The sequence below is a fragment of the Pundamilia nyererei genome, unplaced genomic scaffold (genome assembly GCF_000239375.1).
Source record: "Pundamilia nyererei isolate P.nyererei 1_Seehausen unplaced genomic scaffold, PunNye1.0 scaffold00233, whole genome shotgun sequence".
NCBI lineage: Eukaryota > Metazoa > Chordata > Actinopteri > Cichliformes > Cichlidae > Pundamilia > Pundamilia nyererei.
In genome coordinates, this window is record NW_005187634.1 from 452,771 (window position 1) to 476,613 (window position 23,843).

Consider the following 23,843-nt stretch of genomic DNA (forward strand, 5'->3'; position numbering starts at 1 on the left):
CATCACAAATGTGTGAATGGGTGGATGACTGGATATGTAAAGCGCTTTGGGGTCCTTAGGGACTAGTAAAGCGCTATATAAATACAGGCCATTTATTTGTTTTGTCCAAATTCTATCATGTGGTAGTCATAGCTGCCATTAGGCATTACAAAGCTTTATTAGATGATAAGTTTTCAGTGTTAAAATTAAATGGGTAAATATCACTCACTTTCAGCTGTATTGTTACAGAATATATTTCACTTGAACGATCTATCTTTAAAACTTTGAATTTTTAAATATAATTTAAAACCATTGTTATACATGCAGCCATTTCTGGTTAAGCAAGAATACTGCTTTGATGAGGAGAAAGAATTTAAAGCACTTAGAAGCAAAAAAATGTTTTGTTCTGCTTTTTGTGTAAATAGCTGCGCTATAGAAACATGTGCTAGATGCAAGTAATGCGCTGCCCTCTCTCATGCAGCCGGTTTATCAGAATAATGACTCACCCTTCCTGTCGGCCCAGCTGTCACTCAAACACCATCAACAGCAAGATTGATTCTTCTAGAGGCATACACATCATACATACAAACACACGGACGCACACACACACAAGTCTCCCTGTCTGTCTTCCCTTTCTCTGTCACCCCGCCCACCTTATTTATTGGCTTTACTTCATGTGGCAGATGCCCTTAGCCAGAGTACACTGCAATTTTGGGGGAACATCCGCTGCTCTGAGGACAGACTCAGGCACAATATTAAACACGGAAATGTCAAAGTGAAACAGATAGAACAGCATTATTATTCCGCTAACAATTGTACTTCTTTACCAGACTCATTTGTTCCGGCCTGTCTTCCTCTGTCCTCTGTCTGAACTTCGCAGTCTAATCTGTCCACAAACTGAAATTTGATTTTAAAAACCTTCGTGAATGACAACCTTGGTCAATACCACGAACAAAATCTGCCAACTTTTAAGTGCACTACAATCATTTTCAATTGATTCCCCCATATTTATATATGAAAATCTCTTGCCCTCTGCGTCTGAATAACTTCTGTATAATGCAAAGAAACCCCAAACTACAGTTTGATCCTTTAATGAAAAAAGGCTTTTTTGTTTTAGGTGGTTTGAGCCATTTGTCATTCAGTGGCTTGATGAAAATGAAGATGTTGCTATGGATTTCCTCAATGGAGCGCTGGAAAGGGACAAGAAAGATGGAGTGAGTACAGCATTGAATTAGTTCTTAATATATAACTTTTATATTAACTCACCAAAGCCACTTGCATGTTTATTCACAAGGACGGCCTGTTTAGCCTGAATTTACCTCTTGAGTAGGTTATGGGAGGATAAAAGGAATTTCACACAGTCCAAACAGCCCTCGCTCTAAGAGTTGATTGGAATATTAATAAAATTTCAATTAAAAATTAATATGAACAGGAAACAAAACATGATTTTCGGGGCAAAGAAAGGCACTGAATGATCTTAGAGAATAATGAAAGGAAATGGAAAAAAGCTTCAGAAAACAACTGCAGTGTACTGAGGTCTGTACGCTTGTTTGTTAATGTTTATCAGAGTAAAAAGATATATATTTCATCTCTTGCAATTAACCAGATAAACACCTACAAATGCAACTATCAACATCACAGAATATTGTTTGCTAAAGTTAACATTTTCTGATATTTCAAACTGCATAGTGAAAGTGTTTTTTATTTAAACCTGCCCAAGTGGAAAACTTAAAAAAGGGGTAGATTCCCAGGTTTTAAATGTCAAGCCCAGTTTATGCACAGCCTTTGAAAACAGTATTTCAGTGTCCTCTGTGATTTTTTACAAGCTCTTTGAAGTCAGAAGCATATTCCTCTGTTATCTTCTCATGGTGTCTATGACTGAGATATTTTAAACAGAAACACTATGCTAGAGAATATGTAGAAACTGCAGTATTTTTGGATGCAGGCCCATTTAAGCTCTATGCCTCCTACTCCCCATCAGCGTCCATACTCCTCAATCAAGTGTAACGTGTACTTTATTTTGGCAGTTTACTCATTATTTGTTGGAAACAGTTAAATTTTAAATTCATGAAATATCATAATCACCTAAAATGTATTGATTGTAGTTCATGTGTATACTGAATAACCACAGAAATTGATATGGTCTTTTGAAAGCATTTCAGATAGTTATGTGGCATGTTATTAGTGCATCCCCAGTCATTAGTAAACATCATCAGTACCTTTACTCAGCATTTTAATTATCTGTCATTTTAAGATACAACTGTCAGGCAATTATGAAGGTGCCTAAAGGTCTTAAGGTCTGACATTTTTTCTTTCTCTTTCCCTTCCATGTTTCCTTGTCTGAACATGTCTCAACAGTTCCAGCAAACCTCAGAGCATGCCCTCTTTTCCTGTTCTGTGGTGGATGTGTTCACTCAGCTAAACCAGAGTTTTGAGATTATCAAGAAGCTGGAATGCCCAAACCCACAGGCTCTGGCTCACTTCATGTGCCGCTTTGCGAAGGTCAGGCTCTTTGGAAAGGCCCCCCTAGTGAACCCTGAATACTATTGCTGGGAATAATAACTCACTGTTAGATACAAGCATACTCTTTGGTATATTTATTGTGTTTAATATGATCTAGTTATGAGGCTTTAACTGTTTAGGGTTTTTCAGTGACTTCTGGACATACAGCAATGCAAGTAGAGCAGCAGTCATTAATTAGAAAACTGTCTCTCTCTCTCAATCCCCGCAGACTATAAACAAAGTTCTTCTGCAATATGCTGCAATCATATCCAAGGACTTTCCTTTGTATTTGAATAAGGAGAATGTGGTAAGTGCCCACTCAAAGCCTGCAAATGCTAATTGGAAAGGTTATGTTGAGTTTCTTTGTGCAAGTGCAAATATAGCAAGTCAGAAGAAAGTGTTTCTATGATTACTGTCTCTAGCAGCAGTTGGCATGGAGACTATGTAAAAAATGTTTGCAATAACAGCGCAGACTCTTCTATGTAGAGCCCTGCCCTGTCTTCCTTAATGCACGTAACAAAGTGTCTTTATTAACCGGGATGCAATTATTCATGTCACAGCCCAGAGCTGATGGGGAAAAGTCATTGGTATTTTCTGAGCTCTCTGTCCATTGTTTAATGTGACGGATGACTAAACACAGAGCCTTGTGAGTGGCCTAATTATCCACAGTGGTCTTTGAAGTTGAAGTGAGCGATAACACACAGTTTCCGCGCAGAGGAGGCAGATGTTTCTTTACAGTGCTGACAGGCTCATTACAACTGTCCCAGCGAAAACATGAAATGTCCCTTCCCTAGACAGAATTAAAATGACAATTGATGAAAAGAATGAAGTTACATAGTTCCAGAAATGTAACCTAATCTAATCTCTAATTTATTAGAACTCATATATTATACAGTACACAATTTTTTTTTTTTTTTTTTACCAAGGATGTACCCTATAATTGTCTTTGCTTTTGTCAGACTTTCTAGTTTTACATATGAACATTGTGCATTCACAATAACACATTAGTTTTAGTTTTGTGTGATTTTTATTTGTGTTATTCTATTTATTTGCCCTTTCTTACATTTAAATTGCATCATAGATCCGGTGCATATGTCAGTAAACCAAAGATTTTATGTTACATTTTTCACAGACTAAAATTATGCAGCTGTGGAAAATAATCATGTGGTTTTAGAATATCTCATATGCTCATAAATCTTATAAAAAGAAACCCTAAAAATTATGTTTTGCCACAGACACAATTTTGGCTGCATTAGGGATTGAAAGACAGTAATCACCCCTCTTCTGTGGGCCACATTATGATCATTTTAGTACTTTCTATTCCAAGTATCATAATTGTAGTTTGTTGAGTTCATGTCTGTCTTGTTTTTATGTTTGTTTGCTTTGTTTTGAGCGTATATAATCTGTGACTGTCTGAGTTACTCTTGGTCTCCATAAAGAGCACTGTGATTAATGTCTGTCATCTGTTAAACTTCTTGTGGAGCGAGAATCGATAACGCTGCCACCTGACACATTCGGTGTAGATATTTCTCTCTTTGTTGTGTTGCGTACGGATTGCATTTCCCCCCGTTGACTGCTGATGTCATTCAGAAACGTTGCCAGTTTGTGTAGATGTGTCAGGAAATCAAAAGTAGATTTTACAGTGAGTGCCCCTGTGATTTTTCTGACATTATGCATTGTGTTTTCAGTTAAATGTTAATCCAGCAAACTGCTACATTACTATGTCAGTATCTGGGAACCATTAAATTTGATGTGCTAGTTTTTTTGCAGGATTTAAACTTCAAAGATATTTTTTAGACACATTAGATGTTACATTGTGTTTTACAAAACAGTGTAGTCACATTCATTCTCATTCTTTTACAGCCCTGCATCATTCTCAACAACATTCAGCAGCTTCGTGTCCAGCTGGAGAAGATGTTTGAGTCCATGGGTGGCAAGCAGGTGTGCACTTACATAACTATCTATATGCTATTTCTGTGTGATGTCTGTGTCTGTTTTGAGGCAATTCACTTTCAATTTCAATAAGACTTGTAACCCTCAATCTATTCATATATATCAATCATTACAATTAAATACTCCCTTAATCCGTTATCTTCCAGGAAGAGGAAATCACAAGGTTAGCTAAAAAACGGCATCGCCAGGATTTAGTATCTTGTTAAAGTGTCTTCAGCACAGGTGGTGCCAGCTAATTTGAAAGTTTAAACCTCCGTTCTCGAATGTAAAATATGTATGGTGTGATTATGTAAATGATCATTTCAGATGATATCCATATGAAGTGGAAGTGAATAATAATCTTAACCTAGGTTCAGACAGCTGACAGATTTATCTGACATGTAGATCACCCCTCCGACTACCACGTCTGCTACTGTTCGTACCTTCTTTGTATTCCATCTATAGTTCCCCACCTCTAATCGCCCCTGTGTATAATATGTGTTGACTTAACATTTTTTGTATTGACTTAAACCCCCAAAATCTCCGTGTTGTGCCTGAAACACAGGTGAATATTTTCCCTGTCAACCTGTCATTCAAACGTGAGAAGCAGCTGGCACTTATTCCTATGACTTACCTGCATGTTTCTTTGTAGTTTCTAACACCTGTCTTGCCTTGCGTTTTGTCTTCTGTCGTTGTGTCTTCTGTTTTCCTCCCATTTCTTTTTTGTGCTCTCTCTCTCTGTCTCCAGGAGGAGGGGGTTGTGTCCTTCTGTAAGGTGTGTGTAGTAGGATTTGTCAGCACCCCTTTTCACCATTTACCAAATAATACCAAAAAAAAAAGCACACCCTCTTCCCCCGTTCCACCCCTCACGCTTGTACGCTTCTCACCCCGCCCCACCCCCTCAGCCCCTCCAGCAGCATGTGCCACAGAGCATACGGAATCTGAATTACCCATCACCCCTCTGGACAGGCTGCTCAAGCTCACCAACCCCTGCTCTCTGGGGAAAGTGGCTCAAACCACCTGATCCCATCTTTATTTTTAGCGTGGGGTTTTTTGGGGGGTCTGTCTGCCACTTTTCTATCCGTGTCAAATTTAGAAGTGTGATATCTATTTTAGTTCACTGCTCCCCTTTTTACTCCGATGCAAAGAGCAGAGTCAGGGGCTCACTAAGTTGTTGGCTGTGGTTTTGATCTTCTCTTTCCATCCCCCAAGCTGCAGCCACAAAATGCTTTAGACAGGATTTTTCAGACTGTGTTTAATGAGCTTCCCAAACACTTACATCTCTCCAGCTGTGCCCTTAGCAGAGGTGCTGCTATGGCCTAAATATTTGCAGATCTACACTCGGATCTCTCCATTATTATAGTGACAGGAGAAGTCGTAACTTCCTTTCAAAAACTGTGAATAACTACTGGTAATAGATGATCAGGCATATCTTTTAAGCATGTCTCAAGTAATTTATCTGGCTAATTATAAAGCCAAAGTCTATTTCAGGTGAAAGTGTCCTATTAGTTTCCTCTCTCCTCTATTTATAACAGAGGAGTTCCGTATCAGAAATTAACTCCCAGAGAACCAGTGTAATTACCAAGAGCTGTTATCATAACAGAGATTAACAATAATCTCTTACAGTGCCCATTTATGGACTCATCATGGACTGATCTCCCCAGATTAGTATTAGTACTTATTTGGGGTATTTCGCTCAACTTAGAAATGGCATTTTATTAAGCCTTTATTTACTTGGCATTGTTAGTCATTATGGACAAACGGTGCTCTGGACTAACAACCTGCCAGTGAGTAGATATTGCATTGTTGAAACAGGCAAGGGGAATCAGAGCTGGACTGCAGTTGATAGGCTGTCAGCCAGGGGAGAGTAGTACACTCAGGAAGACTCTGGATGCCACTCAGTGTCAAGTGAAACCAGTTGCCATGGAGAAACCAGGTGCTCCATGATTTCCAGACATTTTGTTTCCCTCCTGTAAAGATTAATTGACAAGATTAAAAATGCACTGGCTACTTAGACTACGTGTGTAAGAAATCTTGTGGTGGAATTGGTGTACATTTGCCCTAAACTTCATTAGCAGTTTCTTCAAATGAGAATGCAGTAGTATCTATCAATTGTACCCATATTCATTTCTAGACATCGTATCCAGGAAAATGCACCACATCTTTAAATTGGCGTGTCACAGGTTTTAAATGAAGGCCTTGCTGTCAGGACTGCAGGTAGACATTCGATTGCAGGATCAGGAATAACACATTAGTCAGAGTAGACTTTTCTTTCCACTTGGGAGGTGACAGTTGCCTTGGTTTCTCTAACAGTGTATTTTTTTTTTTTTTTGCCAGCACCCCTATCCAGACATATTGTTCAATTTCAGGGACTGCCAGGCTAGAAATTAGAGCCCCGATCTGAAACTTTTGCCAGGAGAAAGCAAAATAAAAAATACCTAGTTTTTTTTTTAACTTATTTATTTTGCTATCACATGAAAAGACGTTAATCACGTTACACATGGTGAAAAAAATTACACGTCAAATCTTTATGGGCGCAGACTACTTTTTGTCAGCGTGATCCATCAATTCCATTGAGGTGACAACAGCCTTAATGTTTGTGCATGTGAACACACAGATGTAAAATCTATTTCGATCAATCCACAAATAGAGGCGTGTCTCCTCCACAGCCATAAAAGGTTTAGTTTACTCATCTGCTTCCCAGCTGAGCTATCTGCCACTAGAATGTGAGAGATGAGTGGCTCCATGGCTAAGCTTATCGGGTATAACGTGACGATCTGTCGTGCATGTGGTGCCGTGCCTTACCTCAAACATCCATCTCAGCACTAAGCCTGAACAACATCAAAAACACCAACATTTGTACAGAGCCTCACAAACACTGAGACAAGCAGATGCAGTCATACATTTAGTTACTGGCACGCAGCACAGCACGAGTGTCTGTCTATGTATTTTATGAAAACATGTCCAAAACATTACATAAATGCGAACATGAACATGCGCATACATTCATCACATGCGCATGCATAAATATGGCCAACAAATGCATGCGTACAGTAAATGTTGTGGGGAAAAAAAGTGTTGATGTCTTTTGCATCGGCTGGCTTTGGAAGCTATTCATTTGTAAGGTTGTCATCTGTCACCATATAGATATGTGGGATATAGATATCAATCAAAACACACCCACATTTCAATAAATAAACTTTTCACTCTCAAATAAATCTTGCACCTGTTTATTGCAACAAACATAAAAAAGTTTTTTCTCCCTAAAACTGAAAAACATCAGTCAGACGTCTTGAGAATCAGAACATCTGTATGTATAAATGCCCAAATGCTTAAATCCCAGAGATGTAGCAGGCTCCCAGCATCTTCTCTCTTCTGTAACATGTGTAATAGTGCACAAAAATGTCCTCCATTGAGAGACCTCTCGCTCGCTGCTTCTTTGCTGACACCGTGTCTCATGACTCGGCAGTTATCGTTACAGTGCTCGGAGGTGAGCTGTCCATTGGTATTCAGAGCGCTGTTTGCCACAGATGGCAGGCAGAATGAGTAGGAGGCCACCAGCAAGGCAGGTTGCCACTCCTCTGTGCCTGCCCCCATCCCCCCAGCACCCCCAGCCTACTAGAGGCATCCTCCAGAGATACCGAGTTCTAGTCAGTGTGTGTTTAGTGTGTGGTGTGTAATTATGCCATAACTGGGTTTTTGTTTTTTTTGTTTTTTACTCACAGCTGGATGCAGAGGCCAGTGATCTGCTAAAGGAGCTGCAAAATAAACTCAACACAGTGCTGGATGAGCTCAGCGGAGTGTTTGGCTCCAGGTGAGCACTGGTGTTACTCAAAATGCGCGCATGGGGTGTTTTTCAAATGGTTAATGACTTCATTCATGTCTTGTTCTGTCAAAGAAATTGAACTATATGGCTGCTTAGTTATTGACAGACATTTGCTCACAATGTAAGTGGCTCACGCTCTTGCTGTGCACCATGCTTTGTGAGCACAGCAAGTTCCTTAACATTTCCAAATGAACAAATGTCACCCCAGCTCTTAACACCTTTTCAGTCATATAATAGGAACAGCGGGAGTGAGCTAGCACCAATTCAAAATGGTTAATTTTTACTGCTGCAGCATTAAAAAAAAATAGAAGAAAAAGATTCAAAGGATTTCTGGTTTCCATCACACAGTTTTAAGCCTGTGATTGAGGACTGTGTGAAGCAGATGAACCAGGAGCTGGTTCAGATGAAAGGTCCAGCCAAAGGAAGTAATGCTGCCATGGATGCAGAGACTGTCCTCCGGCCTCTTATGGACCTTCTGGACAAAAAGTGGGTATCTACTGAATACAAGGTAGAAGAATTGTGTAACACAATTTTGTCCTTTTGTTTACAATACTTGCACGTGCCAGCCTCTCCAGCAAATGTCATTAATCCAAGTACAGAACTACAAAAGCAATCCAACCAGGGAGCTCTAGATCACACTTCCTTAAACACAGCATTTGCAAGTTAAGCAGAAAAATATAGCACGCACATTAACATACCGAAAGTTATTGTTTGGTGTTATTCATTTGGCCAGTTCAGCACATTGTTAGAGGACATTGCATTTTTCTTTAGTATCATTTAAGTCCTTGGGCTGCCTTTTTCAGACAGTGTTGTGTCCTAAGACTAAGATTAAGGGAAAAATAGACCCTTGATTGTAAAGAAATCCGTTCTCCTCCTCTCCTCAATGCTGATCAATTGTTTGATCATTTCATTTCTGGTTGGGACCACTTTGATACTTTAATACACAGGAGACACATTATCGATCACTGCCTACTAATGTAACCTAAGGACTGCATTTATTACTTGGAGGGTTTTTACGCTGTGTTCTGATATGGTTAGCTGAGCCCTGGGAATCGTTCTCAATCTTTTGTCAAATCAACATTGAGGCCAGTGGGGTATTACAGGGAATCCTCTTAATGATATGGAAATACAAAATCCTTTCTCATGTCTTTTAGACCCTGCTTGCACAATAGGGTGAGATTAAATCATAAAGCTGCTGCATTTATTCTTTGAATCCCAGCTGTTTTTTTCCTCTTTTCTTTATTTAATCATTATATATATGAAGACATTAGTAGGAGTCTTTAGCCATGTTTGTTTAGTTTTGAGGCAGGGCTGTAAGTGTTGACCTGACACATGACCTCCTTTCCTGTTTTGCAGTTTAATGTTATTTGCCAAGATTTGTGAGAAGACAGTGCTGAAACGAGTCCTCAAAGAGCTTTGGAAGATTGTGCTGAACACAATCGAGAGAACAATTGTTCTGCCTCCGTTGAGTGACCAGAGTGTGAGTATTGTGTGAGATTCCCCTTCTCTCTTACCTCTTTCAGCTCTTCACTTGGCCTCCACCTCCCTCCTCTTGTGCACCTGTCTCTCTCTCTCTTCCTCCATCTGTTCCGCTCTCTCCTGCCCCCTCATAGCACACAAATCACTGTACAGAAGATGAAGCACGGCAACATGACATCTCTAAATCTTTATGCACGTGGAACGAGTTTTTTCATACTCCTAATCCTTTTGTGAGAGCTTGGTTAATATTTTTCATCTTAGGAGTATCTCATTAAGCCCATTTTTTATTGTCACCCAAACCAGGCAAATCTTAAAGTCATCATGTCAAACAGTGTTTGAGATGTCGCCCAATGCCACTTTAGAAATCCAATTTCAGCAACAATAAGTTATCCCTTCACTCTGTTTAGCTTGATCACCTGATAATCTTTTAACAATTTCTGCTGCATTTTTCAAAAATATATTTTCATACGATGGTTCATGATGAAACCGTATCTGCTTCTCCAACAGCAAGGAGCTCAGATGATCTTCAGTGCTGCCAAGGACTTGGGACAGCTATCCAAACTGAAGGTAATTTATGAATGAGCTTATAAATATCACAATACAGAAACTCTGTTTGGTCTGAATCCTATATTGTCTAAAAAGGGACTTAAATTAAAGATGGATTGTTCTTATATTTGGAAAAAATGTTTGTGGTCATGGCTTATGTAATATAAATTACACAAATCAAAAGAAATAATCTCACCACGCAGCTGAACATGATCAACATTTTACACATGCAAGCGTCCAGAAATATAAAAAGAACAAAAACCTTGTAAGATAATTCTTCTTTGGCATCATGAAATACAGCTCGGAGCTACATAACTGGGCAGGTGTCTAATTGCTGATGTGACTGGAGGATGTCTAATCCCACGAGCTCCATTTAGTGAGGCATTTGGATAGATCAGTGGCTGTGCTGTGGTTTCACTAACAACTAGGGTGTGACAATACCTCTGAGAGGTATTTTAGCTCTGAGTCACACAGAAGTTGCAAATGTAATGTGTGTTTCCCTGCTGAATTTTAAGCGAATTCATGTTTGTGTTGTGTGTGGGATTCCGTCAGATGTCCTTTGAGGCAACATCTGGGTACTGATCATCTGTACACAGATGGGCGTTTTTCTGTCGTTCTCCAAAAGTATTAAAGTGCTTCATCATCCTCTTGTTATTCGTGATTATGACTGATAATCTCCAGCTCTTTTACTTTTGTCATAAAATGTAGGCTTCATTTTCTGATGTCATTTTTTTATTCTTAGCTCTGTTCTCTCCTGTTAATATATTAAGGCATGTGTCTAACTCTTCCTGCACAATCTAACATCCGAAGTAAATCCCTGACTAATTGCTATTGCAGTGATGTGACTTTTGAACTATGTAATGTTTTCAGATCCGCTGGAACAGTTGAAGAACACTTTGGCTGATTGACAGTTTGCTTGAAAGATGTAATGCAGTGTGCAGGACCACTTTGATGTCTATGTCCTATGACCTCTGTAAATCCCGTGCTCAGCTCTACACAGCACTTATCTTTTTCAGCAAATATTTGACAACAAACAGCTTGTAGTGTGTTCTCAGCTTACTACATGGATTTTGCAGGAAGATAGCCATTTCTATTTGAAATACTCAATTATGAGAGTAAATAAATACATTATTACAGTAATATAATATAATAATAAATGGTATCTAAACATACACAGTTTCTCCATCAGAACATGATATCTTCCTCCATGCAACCTCCAGTGTTTTTGGGGCACACTATGGCTTTGTTTTCTCTGGATGGAGAAAGTGCTGGAACAGACACAATGCAAATGAGGGTGACCCAGTGCAATTTTGGCATCAAAACCAAAGAACATCTTAGCACTGATGCAGATTAAACTATTTCCTCTCACAGTAGCTCTGTTTAAAGACTTTTGGTTGATTAAATCTGTACCATATGATGATTGCAGCTGAATACACACATCTTTCATCTCAAGATTGCGATGTGCATTTTCAAAGTAAACCACCATCGGCATGCACCTGACAGTTTGATTATGTGGATTAAATAGTTAAATCTCATCCAATATGAAACTTTTGCTTCTGTACACACGAGCTGTACACACCTGAGAAATAAGGCAGTGCCAGAAGTTATTTACAGCAATCAATTTACGGGTCATGAAAGCTCCAATTAGAATTGACAAAAACATTTTTCATGATTAAAATAGATTTTTTTGTGTGTTGGTGTGAGACAGCGAGGTTTAAATTTATCACAAACAGTTTAAATGACTTGCACTGGTTCTGGTTTGTAAGCAGTAAATGCTCTATATCACGAGCACTATGGCTCACTTAAGGTCATAACCATTTTGCTGGAGATACATCTTAAAATTCAAAGTTAACAAATGTGACTTGTGATGGTATTTGCTTACTGCAGTGTTTTACTCTCTCTCTCTAGGAGCATGTCATCCGAGAAGAAGCCAGAAGTCTGACACCACGCCAGTGCGCAGCCATGGACCTTGTGCTTCCCACCATCAAGGTGAGTTTTTTTTTGTTTGTTTATTATACAGTTGGCAGTACTGGCTAAACTTGACCTTTAAAAGGAAAAGCAGGTGTGCATAGCATAGCAGAGATATGCAAATGATTTAAACATGCATATTCTAGGAGTGTGGAATTCTGTTACTCGTGACATGCTTTGGACATTTTAGTCTTAAGAGCTATAGTCTCTACTTGCACCTATGTTTACACTGTAAATGGATTTACTAAAGGTTACCGATTATGTTTTATTTTTTCCACATCATATATAATGACATTAAATATTGTCAAAATGTAAAAATAATAAAGTACATGAATGAAATAGTAATTTGAATTGCTGTAGGTGTATGAACTCGGACACATAGCCATGCAGTCTTTACAAACATAAAGGGCAGAAAAGAATGGGTCATTCTACAGAGCTCACTGAACTCAAGTGCAGTACTGTAACAGGATATCACTGCAACAACAAGTAGGTTCGTGAAATTTATTCTCTCCTCGATATTTCACCATCAACTGAAAGTCGTGTTATTGTAAAGTGGAAGCATTTAGGAATCAGAGTAACTCACCCACAAAGTAAAAGACCACATAAAGAGAGCGGGTTGCTAAGTGCTGAGGCTAGTACGTAAAAGTTTCCAGCACTCTGCTGACTCAATAACTGCAGCGTTCCAAACCTCTTCTAGCATTAGCATCAGTACAAAAGTTGTGCACCAGGTGATTCATGGCAAGGTTTTCTATGGCTGAGTGGTGTGGTGTGAAAAAGTGTTTGCCCCCTTTCTGGTTTCCTAGTGTTTTGCATATGTTTCAGATCATCAAACAATTTGTTTATATTAGACAAAGATAACCCACGTAAATACAGATTGCAGTTTTTAAATGATGATTTCATTGATTAAGGGAAAAAGGATATCCAAACCTATCTGGTTCTGTGTGAAAAATTAATTGGCTGTCTTGTTAAATCATGAATTAACTGTGATTAACCACTTTTTTTTTTTTGGAAAGTTTGGTTCAGTTTTACTAACCACAGTCAGGCCTGATTACTGGCAGACCTGTTGAATTATGAAATTACTTAGAACCTGAGTGACAAAGTGAAGCAGACTAAGAGGTCTCAAAAAGCAACACATCATCCTACAATCTAAAGCAGGGGTAGGCAACTCCAGGCCTCGAGTGCCGATGTCCTGCAGGTTTTAGATGTGTCCTTGAACCAACACAGCTGATTCAAATTGCTAAATGACCTCTTCAGCATGTCCTGAAGTTCTCCAGAGGCCTGGTAATGAACTAATCAGTTGATTCAGGGGTGTTGACCCAGGGTGAGATCCAAAACCTGCAGGGCACCGGCACTCAAGACCTGGAGTTGCCTACCCCTGATCTAAAGTCACATTCTGTGGGTTGACGAGACAAAATCTGAACTTATATGAAGGTTTGATTCCTGTTATATCTGGCATATAATTAACACAGCATTTCAAAAAAGGACCATAATGCCAACAGTAAAATATGGTGGTGGTAGTGTAATAGGGTGGGACTTAATAAAATAAAAAAAAAAATAAAAATTTTTTTAGCAGTTTTAAAAAACACTGAAATACTGGTCACGAGTTGTAGTATTTGCTCCAAAGCGATGCTCTTTGGTTCATCCAGGAGCTTGTTAGTATTTCTTGTTTGCTTGTTAATGTTAATATTGATGAAGTGAAACTACAAGAGTATGGTGCACAACTTAAAACTAAAAATAAATTGCATCTTAAAAATACCTCTGACACTTCCCAAGCCCATAGAAAAAGAAGAAAAAACAGCAGCATTTTACTTTTCTGCCATTTGACAGTTTTTGCAAAAGGATACAAAATGATACCAAGTCCGAGTTCTTCAGGCACAAGAGGAGAGTTATGGCAAGGTGCCACTATGGAAACACGACTCCATAAGGTGTAGAAAAAAAACTAATTGATTTTGCTGTCACCAAGGAAACTACCTGGAGGTTTAAATCAATCATGTCACCGAAATTCTTTCATCAGTATTCCAATGAGAGCAGTCGATTAACACAGAGTTGGTAGAAATTTAGAAATTCTGTTTAAATGGCTACCTGAATATACAGTCTAAAAAACAGAACAACCTCAAAACCAATCAAAAATAGATACACTAAAATTTAAAAGAAATGTGCCATTCATCAGTAACTATAAATATATAGAACCAAGAATTTCTTCTTGGACTAAAAAGTTAAATCCTGTGCAACATATTTATTTATTTAAATGCTTTTTTATTTAAACATTTAAATATAACATTTCATCCAAGCTGAACTTCAAACCTGTAAAAATGAATGGGCAGGATAATGCAGTGGCCTAAGCAGACCTTACCTGACAAAATAGCACACTTAACAGAGCCCCAGTAATGTATTATTTATCCTTTCTTTGAACTCTGGCCTTGTCTGATTGTATGAGAAAGATGTCTGAGAGTTCCTCGATAAAATGTGTATTTGATATAGTTAATAAGATAATATGTAGGCATTTATTGAAGTGCATTTCAGAATAGATCCCAGTTTTTGAACAACAAACATAGATATTAGGAAAAAAACTGATAATAAGATTCTTTATGCAGGCCATTTTATTTGTCTTTCTTGTTATCAGATGTTAGTATTACCAGAAAATAAACTGTTAGTAATCACTTACTTGCTCAGGTAAATGTACTAAAGACTTATCAGCAGAAGACTACAGCCTCACATCATTAACTACCAAATGCAAACCCCTGCTAAGCCTCGAAGATAGAGAAAATAAATGAAGAAGAAAAACGAAATCAAATATATGAGGCAAAATATAAGGAACTGGAGGAAAGTAATAGGGTAACAAAAAGAAAGTACGGATGTTGTAAAGGTGGCCGGTGATTTTACTGGAGGCAGGGTGATATCTTGAGCATGCAGGTTGGTTTGGGTCTTTTTGCCAGAGGGAATGCAGCACTGCAGCCCAGCAGTAACACTGCAGGCATTTTTCAGGATGAGGCGACACTCTTATAGATCAGTACAGCTTATATTCTGTGAGTCTTAGTGCTGTGACGGTGATTGGAATGAGGAGGTGATATTTTTTGAATAAATTGTTTCAAATGTTCTGACCTAAAATGAGACAAATCTCCAAGGCACAAAATACAGACATTCTGAACATCTTCCTGTGTTATATGGTGGGAAATTGTGAATAGATACAACTCTTATTGTACCACTGTTTGTTTAAGCCAATTCAATTGTAGTTGGGTGTGTTTATTTTAAAAAACTATAGATGTTAATCTCTGGGAATTTTATGTATATTTAGTGTTTCCTGGGCATTTTATGGATAGAATATGTGCCGTTTCTCTTTCTTTCTCTTAAAACTCCACTGATGACTCAAACTCTGCACGCCAGATTATGTATAATTCACAAGAAGCACATGTCGGTCAAACTTTATGACTAATAAATCATTGGTGAGGCAGACCACAGCGCCTCCCCATGTGTCGAGTCACTGACCTGACACCAGTCTGAAAATATTTACCGGCACTTTCTCCATTGTGGTGTCAAGCTTTGTCTGATGAAGACAATGTGGTTCGGATGTCACTTTGCAGCTGTGTATACCTTATCTCTGTCTACTGCATTTTCTGTCCAGTGTATTTATTGACATGAGATAAGGGTGCACCAACTTTTTAACTTGGATCATGACAACAGAAACTCCACAAACAACACAAGCGCCATTAACAATAGCTCTTTTGTCTGTGTAATGATCATGTGTTGTAGAAGAAAGCTAGCTGAACAGATAAGCACAAAAAAGCAGTCCATCTTTTCTTAATAAGATCTCTCCATGGCCACAATCTTCCATATGTAGGAGTGGTGACAGCATTTCAAAAGAATGCAAAGCTTTGTGTGTACTCAGCTATCATGCTTATCAGCGCAAATGTGCATTAACCACCCAAGCAGGGGTTTCAGATTTAAATGCACGGTAATTAGACAGAAAAGTGGCTATTACTGCTGTCTCTTGCCTGGTCTCCTGCTTGGAAAATGCATACTGTCCACATAATCTCAGGTTATTTCTCTGCCAACTGAAACTTGCTGATGTGTATGAACTCAACAGAGGATCCCTTCCTGGAAAACATTCTTGGAGTCATCTGGAAGTTAACTCCTCTTTCTTTTCTTATAGCAATACTTCCATGCTGGAGGAAATGGCCTGAAGAAAACTTTCCTTGAAAAGAGCCCTGATATGAAGTCCCTCAAATATGCTCTCAGCCTTTACACTCAACCTACAGATGCCTTGATCAAGAAATATATATGCACCCAAACCTCTCAAGGTAAGCACCTAGCTATGGTCAGGCTCAGTTGGGTTTCAGTTTGGGAGGGAATGGAGTTATTTCAGCATTCAAATGCTGGAAAACTTTTGTCTTAAGAGCTATACTCTGTATTCTCTCTGCCTTGCTTGGGCAGCTTCACTTTTACAGAAAGCATCTATAAAAACACAGTGAGAGTGCCAGCAAAGGCGTGAAAAAAGACAGATTGGTCATTCTATTATGAAGCTATATTTTAGCACCTAGGCAGAAGTGAATAAACATATTTTTATGACGACTGATTACACTTGTAGCAAAACAGTTTATTCACAACATATTTGTTGCTGTAATTCACAGTTAATATCTGAGTTGTAATGCTTTATTTAACCTTAACATTATGGAGTTTCCCATCAGTATTTACCCCATATATATTGCTGTAAATGTGTTCTGAAGATGCCTCTTTTTTATCAGCTTAAATACACAGTGAACATTGCTGTAATTGCATTTATCTCATCACTGTAGGAGCACTGTGCCTCTTTCACTGCAAATAACTTTAAAAACAAACAAACAGCAAGAGTATCTTTGGCCTTTTCATCCTGTGTGCTTAAGGGCTTAATTGCTCTCATGCTCTTTTCCCTTCACTCTCTCATTAACAATGCATAAAAAAACACTGTCGGGATAAATACGATATACAGTATTTGCTATGTAAATCCATATATTCTCTTTTGTGCAGTCGCCTCACTCTTTCTTTCCGGCATCTCTGGCACACTTGTATATGTTGTTGACTCATCCGTCTTTATTTGGATTTTCTTCTCTGTAATAAGGCGGAAATACCTTCAGGTATCCAGAGATGCTCAAGAGGGAATTCAACCCGGCAGGGCGTTGAAGCTTTAAGCTCCCGGTTCCCTCAGTGTGCTCAGCCTTGTAGAACACTGCATAGCAGGCAGCAGGAAACTGAAAGCCTGTAGGAAAAAGCTCGGCAGCCAGCAGGCCAACCAGCATTGCCGTTTTCCCTGAGTGGCAGATGGGCATAGATACACAGTGTTTCGCTGTGTGCTATTTTCAGATTGCTCGATGTGTTTCTCTTCTTCCACCCGCGCTACATCTCTCATCCCATTCCAGCTCCACCCGCAATTTCACACCATGCTTTTTATCTGAGGTGGCCTAATGTTCTGTCTTTAAGTGGAAGTAGTGAGCTGGTTGAGGTCAAAAATTAAAGAATGTGGAGATGATGCTTGATGTAGCACAGTGGACACAGTTTCATTAATCACCAACCCCTGTGCTCTGAGAACGACATATTTAGACCACGGCATGTACCAGTTTAATCCTGCCAAGCCTGCTCTCGGAAGCATACATGTGTCTCTTTGTTGAGTGGGGGCTGTTGTCTAGCTTACAGTAATCTCGCATGAATATTTTGCAGTTTTTTGGTTATGTAGTATTCGTGTGTTGAAATGTCACACGGTGTAGGCTAAGCGTAACGTCTTATTTGACAGTGGAAAAAATCTGGGAATTTAAGAGCAAGTCTTCGTCAATTAATGCAGACAACTCGCCTTTCTTATCTGCATTTTCCTCACTTAATCTGATCCTAAGGCCTACTCGCTGCCACCTTGGTTTTTATCTATCCCTGCTTTCTTTTTATCTTCAACATGTACCATTTGTCTTCTTCACACTTTGAGCTTCTACGTCTCTCAGAATTCCTTTTCTAGTATCTGTTGAGTACACCGGTATATTTTTTTTCATAAATGCACAACATACCATAATGTCTGTTTTTACCCTGATAGCTAAAGGGACCATGCAGTGGCATTGCTGTGTGTTCTCACAAGTTCAGGACTTCATTGTGCTGCAGTTTCTTAGTTCTCTATCGGCTTCCTGGGGCTTCATTACAATAAATCTCAAGGCTTGTTTCCCCATTACCAGCCACAACGGGTGCTGCATGTTTGGCATATATTGATTAGCTATTGGATCAACATGCCTCTACATTAAGTAGTGTTCAACGTCTACTTGCTCCTGGCTGGCTTAAACATGAAGCAGCTGAAATGAGCAAGGCTCCCTACATCAGACAGTATGTAACATGGTCAGCAATCCATTCTAATTGTTCATCTCTGACTGAGTGACACGTTAATGATGCTGCACAGCAACTGAGCAGAGTCCTCCTTTATATTCATGCATTCCCTTTGCCTCATCTACTTCCTTTCTGTTGCATGGCATTCATAGTGTGTTTCCATGGAGTTAAATCCAGTGTTTTCACTTGAGCTAAGACGTTGTTGATTTCAGCATGTAGAACATTATTTATTTAGTAGATTCCTTCACAACATGTGCCTTTTTCACAGCCCTCAAACCAGACAGATTATTTCATGTTTCTATTTTTTTTACTTGTTGTTATTCTTGTTTAGCCTGGAGCTAAAGGAAACTCTGGCTTTGCTTGCTACTGGGCTGCCATGAGAGTGAAAACAAGTCTACTCTCTTACTGTTTTCCTTAGGTCTGTTTTTTCTCTTTTAGTTCTGACACACTCATGTGTTTATACACAGCTTTTTGGATCAATCTTTGGATTCACCAGGTACACAGATAGTTGTCTTCACAGTTTTGCATCTGTCCTCACATCCCCCCTCTCTCTCTCTCTCTCTTTTTTCAGTCTCCATCTCTTTTATTTCGGGTTCCTGATCTCTGTATTTCTCTCCCTGCTTCCTCACTGCTGCTCCTCCATTCTTTCTGATTTTCATTACGCCTCTTTCCAATTCTCCTGTTGCTGTTTTGGTGTGTGTCCAGGTCAGTCATCCAACGGATCAGTGGGGGAGGTGTCGATGCAAGTGAATCTCATCTCTCACCCTGGCACTGGAGAGCACAAAGTCAGCGTGAAGGGTGAGCTTTTTCCTATACTCAAACCTGCTTTTTGTTATTTCCAGTCAAATCTGTTCACACCTGCAAATATTCACAAAAATCTATCTCATCTGTGCAACTGGGCTGCAGGGGCCATCAGCAGCACAGCTTCTTGGAGCGCCTTCAAAATCAGAGAATAAGTTAATTACCTTTTGATATGTTGTTTCTTATTGTAATTAAATAGAAAATCAGGTGTTTTATGCATGACAGTGTCGGGATTGATGCAGTATTGTCATATTTGTAATAGCTGTTGTTGTCAATTCCACTAGGTACTATAGGTATTAGTCAATCATTCTTCTAAGCTTTCAAATGACCGTGCATATTTGGATTTCCATGCAATTTCACGAGGGGCAATAGTTTTGGCCTTTATGTGTGTCTCCTGTTTAAGTGTTAGTAACATTCTTCTTCTAGGTTGTGTTGTTTCATGGTTGTTGGCAAACAGCTTATAGATACATTATCACCACCTTCTGGTAGTAGTAGAGCATTACATACTACAAGACATTGATAAAAACAAAGGAAATTTTATTACGTAATCAAACTTAAGCAAAAGACAATTGCAAAAAATAACTTTTTTAAAACTAATTCAGTTGTTATTTGATCGTCCAAATTTAATTACCTTACTCTTTAATAGTTTCATTCTTTCAAATCGTCTGCATTTGCCAGTATGATTTTTTTTTAAAACAATGCACCTGAAAAGCCTTTTACCAAAACGGAGTCCTAAAACTGCATTGTTATCCCTGCAAGTTATACTTCTATTGTACTTCAAAATTACATCCTGCTAGAGCACAGTACAAAGTCACTGTAATTAGGGGATAGCTGAAAAAAAAAGATTGATACTTGTATACTGTAATAGCTATAAACTGGAAAATACATAGGTCTGCTACTACACAGATAAGACAAGTCAAGTTCAGCTATGCACGTACAGCTGGCTCAAAGGTTGGATGTTTATTAGTTCTTTGCTTTATCATTACAGAATTTCTCCAGAGATGTATTTCTTTTAATTCACTGTGAGCCTCCTTATTTCCTTACAGTGTCTCTAAACCTGCCTCCCCCCAAAAGCACCATAGGCATTAGAGAAACTAAAAACATGAGAGCAAAGCAACAATGTTTTCACAAACAGGAAAAGCCATCATTACATGAGTCACGGTTTAGCTTTTGATTAAATTTTTTCTGCATTTCCTGAATTTAAATTTGGCAGCTCACACAGAAAATCCAGCATGCTGCCACATCATTATGGTTTACTGACGCTGCATGTCAGTCAATGTCTCTGGTCTTCTTCACTGTGGATTTACTCGTTATTTGAATATCAGTGCAGAAGAGTGAGTATGAAAAGAAATCTTTGCAGGCTGATTCATAGGCACTAACACGCAGAGATGTTTACCATTAATGCTGCAGATAGCTGGAAATGTTTCTGTTATCAGGCTCTGTTATGCTTGCTCCGACGGTATCTCAGTTTAACGTGACATTTTCTACATTTAGCCGTTTATCTGTGGGAACAAGATAAATACAGGTCCAAAAATAGAAACTGAGCTTGGAATACACAATCTTTTTTGGCAGAATTAGTGGACTTTCCTTTCTTGTGCCTGTGTCCATGTCGTAATGAATGAGATTATTATTTCCTCTGCGTTTCTCAGTGGTCGGAGTGAACAACCTCATCTGGCAAACCAACGCCATGTTCCGGCCATTTGTAGAAGTCAATGCCGTGGGTCCACATCTGGCTGACAAGAAACGCAAATTCAGCACCAAGACCAAGAATAACAATTGGTCACCAAAGTACAATGAAACATTCCAGTAGTAAGTATCTGTGTCCTCCTCGTCAGTTAAAGAAGTGAATAAAATTGTGAGCAATTTTATTCACTTCTTGTAATATTGTAATATTCTTTAATTTAGTGTCATTTTTTTCTATTACTGTCATTAATAATCATATACTTCATATATTTGCTTTTAAATCAGAAATCAGTGTGCTATCTGCAAACTACAAACACAAAGTGTAAATAAAATATGGATGCATCCTGGAACTGTAATGTCACCTATTGTTTTGTGGTCTACTCTTTCAAAAGATATTTTTGGCAGAGTTGTGTTTGGACAACAGGTCTCAGTATCAAGTTATCAAATAGCAAATGTTAACTAGCCTAGACAACTAGGGTGCATCTATATACAATATAAAAGATAGCTGGAGCTTTGAGGTCTGTAAAGAGAAGCCAGTGCTGAAGCCCCTGAAAACTGCATTATGCATTATGGCCAGCAGGGGATAACTCCTCTGTTTGCACAAAGATTCATGTTATACAGAGGTGTAAGGGAACTTAGCCCTTGGTTCCCTTGCTCAGGGACCTCAGTCAACACTTTTGGGAAGACTTCATGTCCTTGATTGCTAGTTTCCAATCATACTGAAAAGAACATGAACCCCTTTTGATAAATCATGGTCAATCTAAGATTCAGAAAAGATAATGGATGACTAATAACTTACAATTTACAACTTGAGCAGCAATAAGCAGCCAGTGTCCCTCAGTTTCTCTGTCAGATACACTGTGTTAGTCATGTCCATCACAGTGGCTATATCTTTTATATACTATATTTCTGCATCACACAGTGACGAATGCTAATAATTTGTCCAAAATCTACATAATGAAAAATGTTACTTTTGTTGCACAGTCTATCAGTAAAATGAACTACACAGTGAGCCATATTATTTATCAGGTTTTTCCTTTTTAAACTGAACGCCAGAATGACAGTCCTGTCCCAGTTCAGTCCACACCATCAGTCATCTATAATAATAAAAATGTCCCATGTAGGGGAAATAAGCTGTAGAGACACCAAAAAAAAAAAAAAAACAAGTTCCAGGTTCTACGTGTTTGTTTCTGTTTTAAAGTTGGGCACTTCAGGTCTCAGGTGGCTATTCAACAAACTGCAGTTTTTGGCACATCACCTTCATTTTTAACAACTGAGATTGCTGCACACTACAAAGAAAGCAGCAGAAATCTATATGCTTAACAGTACCTGTAACACCTTACTTTTCTAACCTTAGAATGTACATTATTAAGCAGCATTATTTTTGTAATAAAAGCAAATCAAGCAACTGTTTTAACGTGACAATTTTAAGCATTGTATTTCTCAGAGTCAGGCCCACTCAGCCAAGTCATACATCTGGAGTGATCTTAGCGTTAGCAGCGCACATTGTGATGTCTGCATATATATTCATATGGCTTCTTGAAATTCAAATGACAATGCTTGGGCATTTTCATTTGAATTTCAAGAAGCCACAGGTTTCTGTGGATAATTAGAAAAAAGCCTAAAAAAAAAGCTCAGAATAATTGCTCTTTTGAATAGATACATTAATTTCCCTCACAAAACATGATTGAGTTTCTCATGATTGCCACGCATACAGTAAGGAGGCTTTTCACTGTGGAAATGTCACCATGCCAGACTTGTTTACTGACAGGCTATATTCAGCTGTAAACAAAGCCAAATGTCAGCAGTTCGTTCACATTCTTGTACAGTTCCTGACAGGAACACTTATTAAGCTTATATGATAATAGGAAAAAAGTGCATTTAGGTTAGTTTCATGTACTTTTAAGTGACACTCAGACACCCTCTCACTGCCTGTGATGTAAATTTTCATTACCCATGATGATTGTTTTAAAAGTAGGATTTAGGACTACTTTTTAAATCTGTTCATGTCTAATTTCTTTCTAAGTCACACCCCAGCCTCATCCTTGTCATTTTTCTCAGTGTTCTGAGTAACGAACACGGTCCAGAGGCCTATGAGCTTCATGTCTCAGTGAAGGACTACTGCTTTGCCCGTGAGGACCGCATCATCGGCATGACCGTCATCCCTCTCAAAGAGCTGGCAGACAAGGGCAGCTGCGCCGCCTGCTACCCGCTGGTGAAGAGCATCTCCATGGACGAAACGGGCATCACCATCATGAGGATACTCTCTCAAAGGACCAACGACGAGGTGGCCAAAGAGTTTGTGCGTCTCAAGACAGACACGCGCTCGGCAGAGGAAGTGTCATAACGTGGAGCAAAAAAACAAAACAAAACCCCACAGTATTAAATGAGTTGTGTTGTCTTAGGTAAACGATAGCGAGGGAAAGATGGAAGATGAGAAAGAGCAGTAGCAACAGTTGTTCTTTCGGGATAGAGGATCACTCAGAAGGAGAATAAGATTGTCCAAGGAGAAATGGAGGAGGCCCAAATGTGGCGAGGCAGCAAAGAGAGAGAGAGAGAGAGAGAGCGAGAGAGAGAAAGTTGTGTTTGTTTGTTTGTTTTTGTGCATGTGTGTAAAACATCTGTTGGAATGTTCATTTTAAAACTACAGTATGTACAAGTGTTTACTTACCGTATGCTTACTATTAAGTACTATATTCTACGAGTTATGTTAATGAGACATGATACCTTTTGTACAACATTAGTCTTTTTGAACAGAGATTTGTTCCGATAAAGTGCCAAACCAGTGGAAAAA

At 38.8% G+C, this 23,843-nt stretch overlaps 1 protein-coding gene across 3 annotated transcripts in view; it reads left to right on the forward strand.

Annotated features, from left to right (window-relative positions):
• unc13c (unc-13 homolog C (C. elegans)) overlaps positions 1–23,643 on the forward strand; it is a 114,889-nt gene extending 91,246 nt beyond the window's left edge. For all 3 annotated transcript variants that reach the window (XM_005748893.1, XM_005748894.1, XM_005748895.1), the window contains 13 exons: positions 1,097–1,193; positions 2,338–2,481; positions 2,711–2,788; positions 4,345–4,422; positions 8,139–8,227; positions 8,588–8,725; positions 9,596–9,719; positions 10,226–10,285; positions 12,173–12,253; positions 16,383–16,530; positions 19,271–19,363; positions 21,016–21,175; positions 23,111–23,643. In XM_005748893.1, coding sequence (XP_005748950.1) covers positions 1,097–1,193; positions 2,338–2,481; positions 2,711–2,788; positions 4,345–4,422; positions 8,139–8,227; positions 8,588–8,725; positions 9,596–9,719; positions 10,226–10,285; positions 12,173–12,253; positions 16,383–16,530; positions 19,271–19,363; positions 21,016–21,175; positions 23,111–23,396 — 1,576 coding nt within the window. In that variant the 3' untranslated portion in view covers positions 23,397–23,643. The remainder of the gene's footprint in view (positions 1–1,096; positions 1,194–2,337; positions 2,482–2,710; positions 2,789–4,344; positions 4,423–8,138; positions 8,228–8,587; positions 8,726–9,595; positions 9,720–10,225; positions 10,286–12,172; positions 12,254–16,382; positions 16,531–19,270; positions 19,364–21,015; positions 21,176–23,110) is intronic.
• The last annotated feature ends 200 nt before the right edge of the window (positions 23,644–23,843 follow it).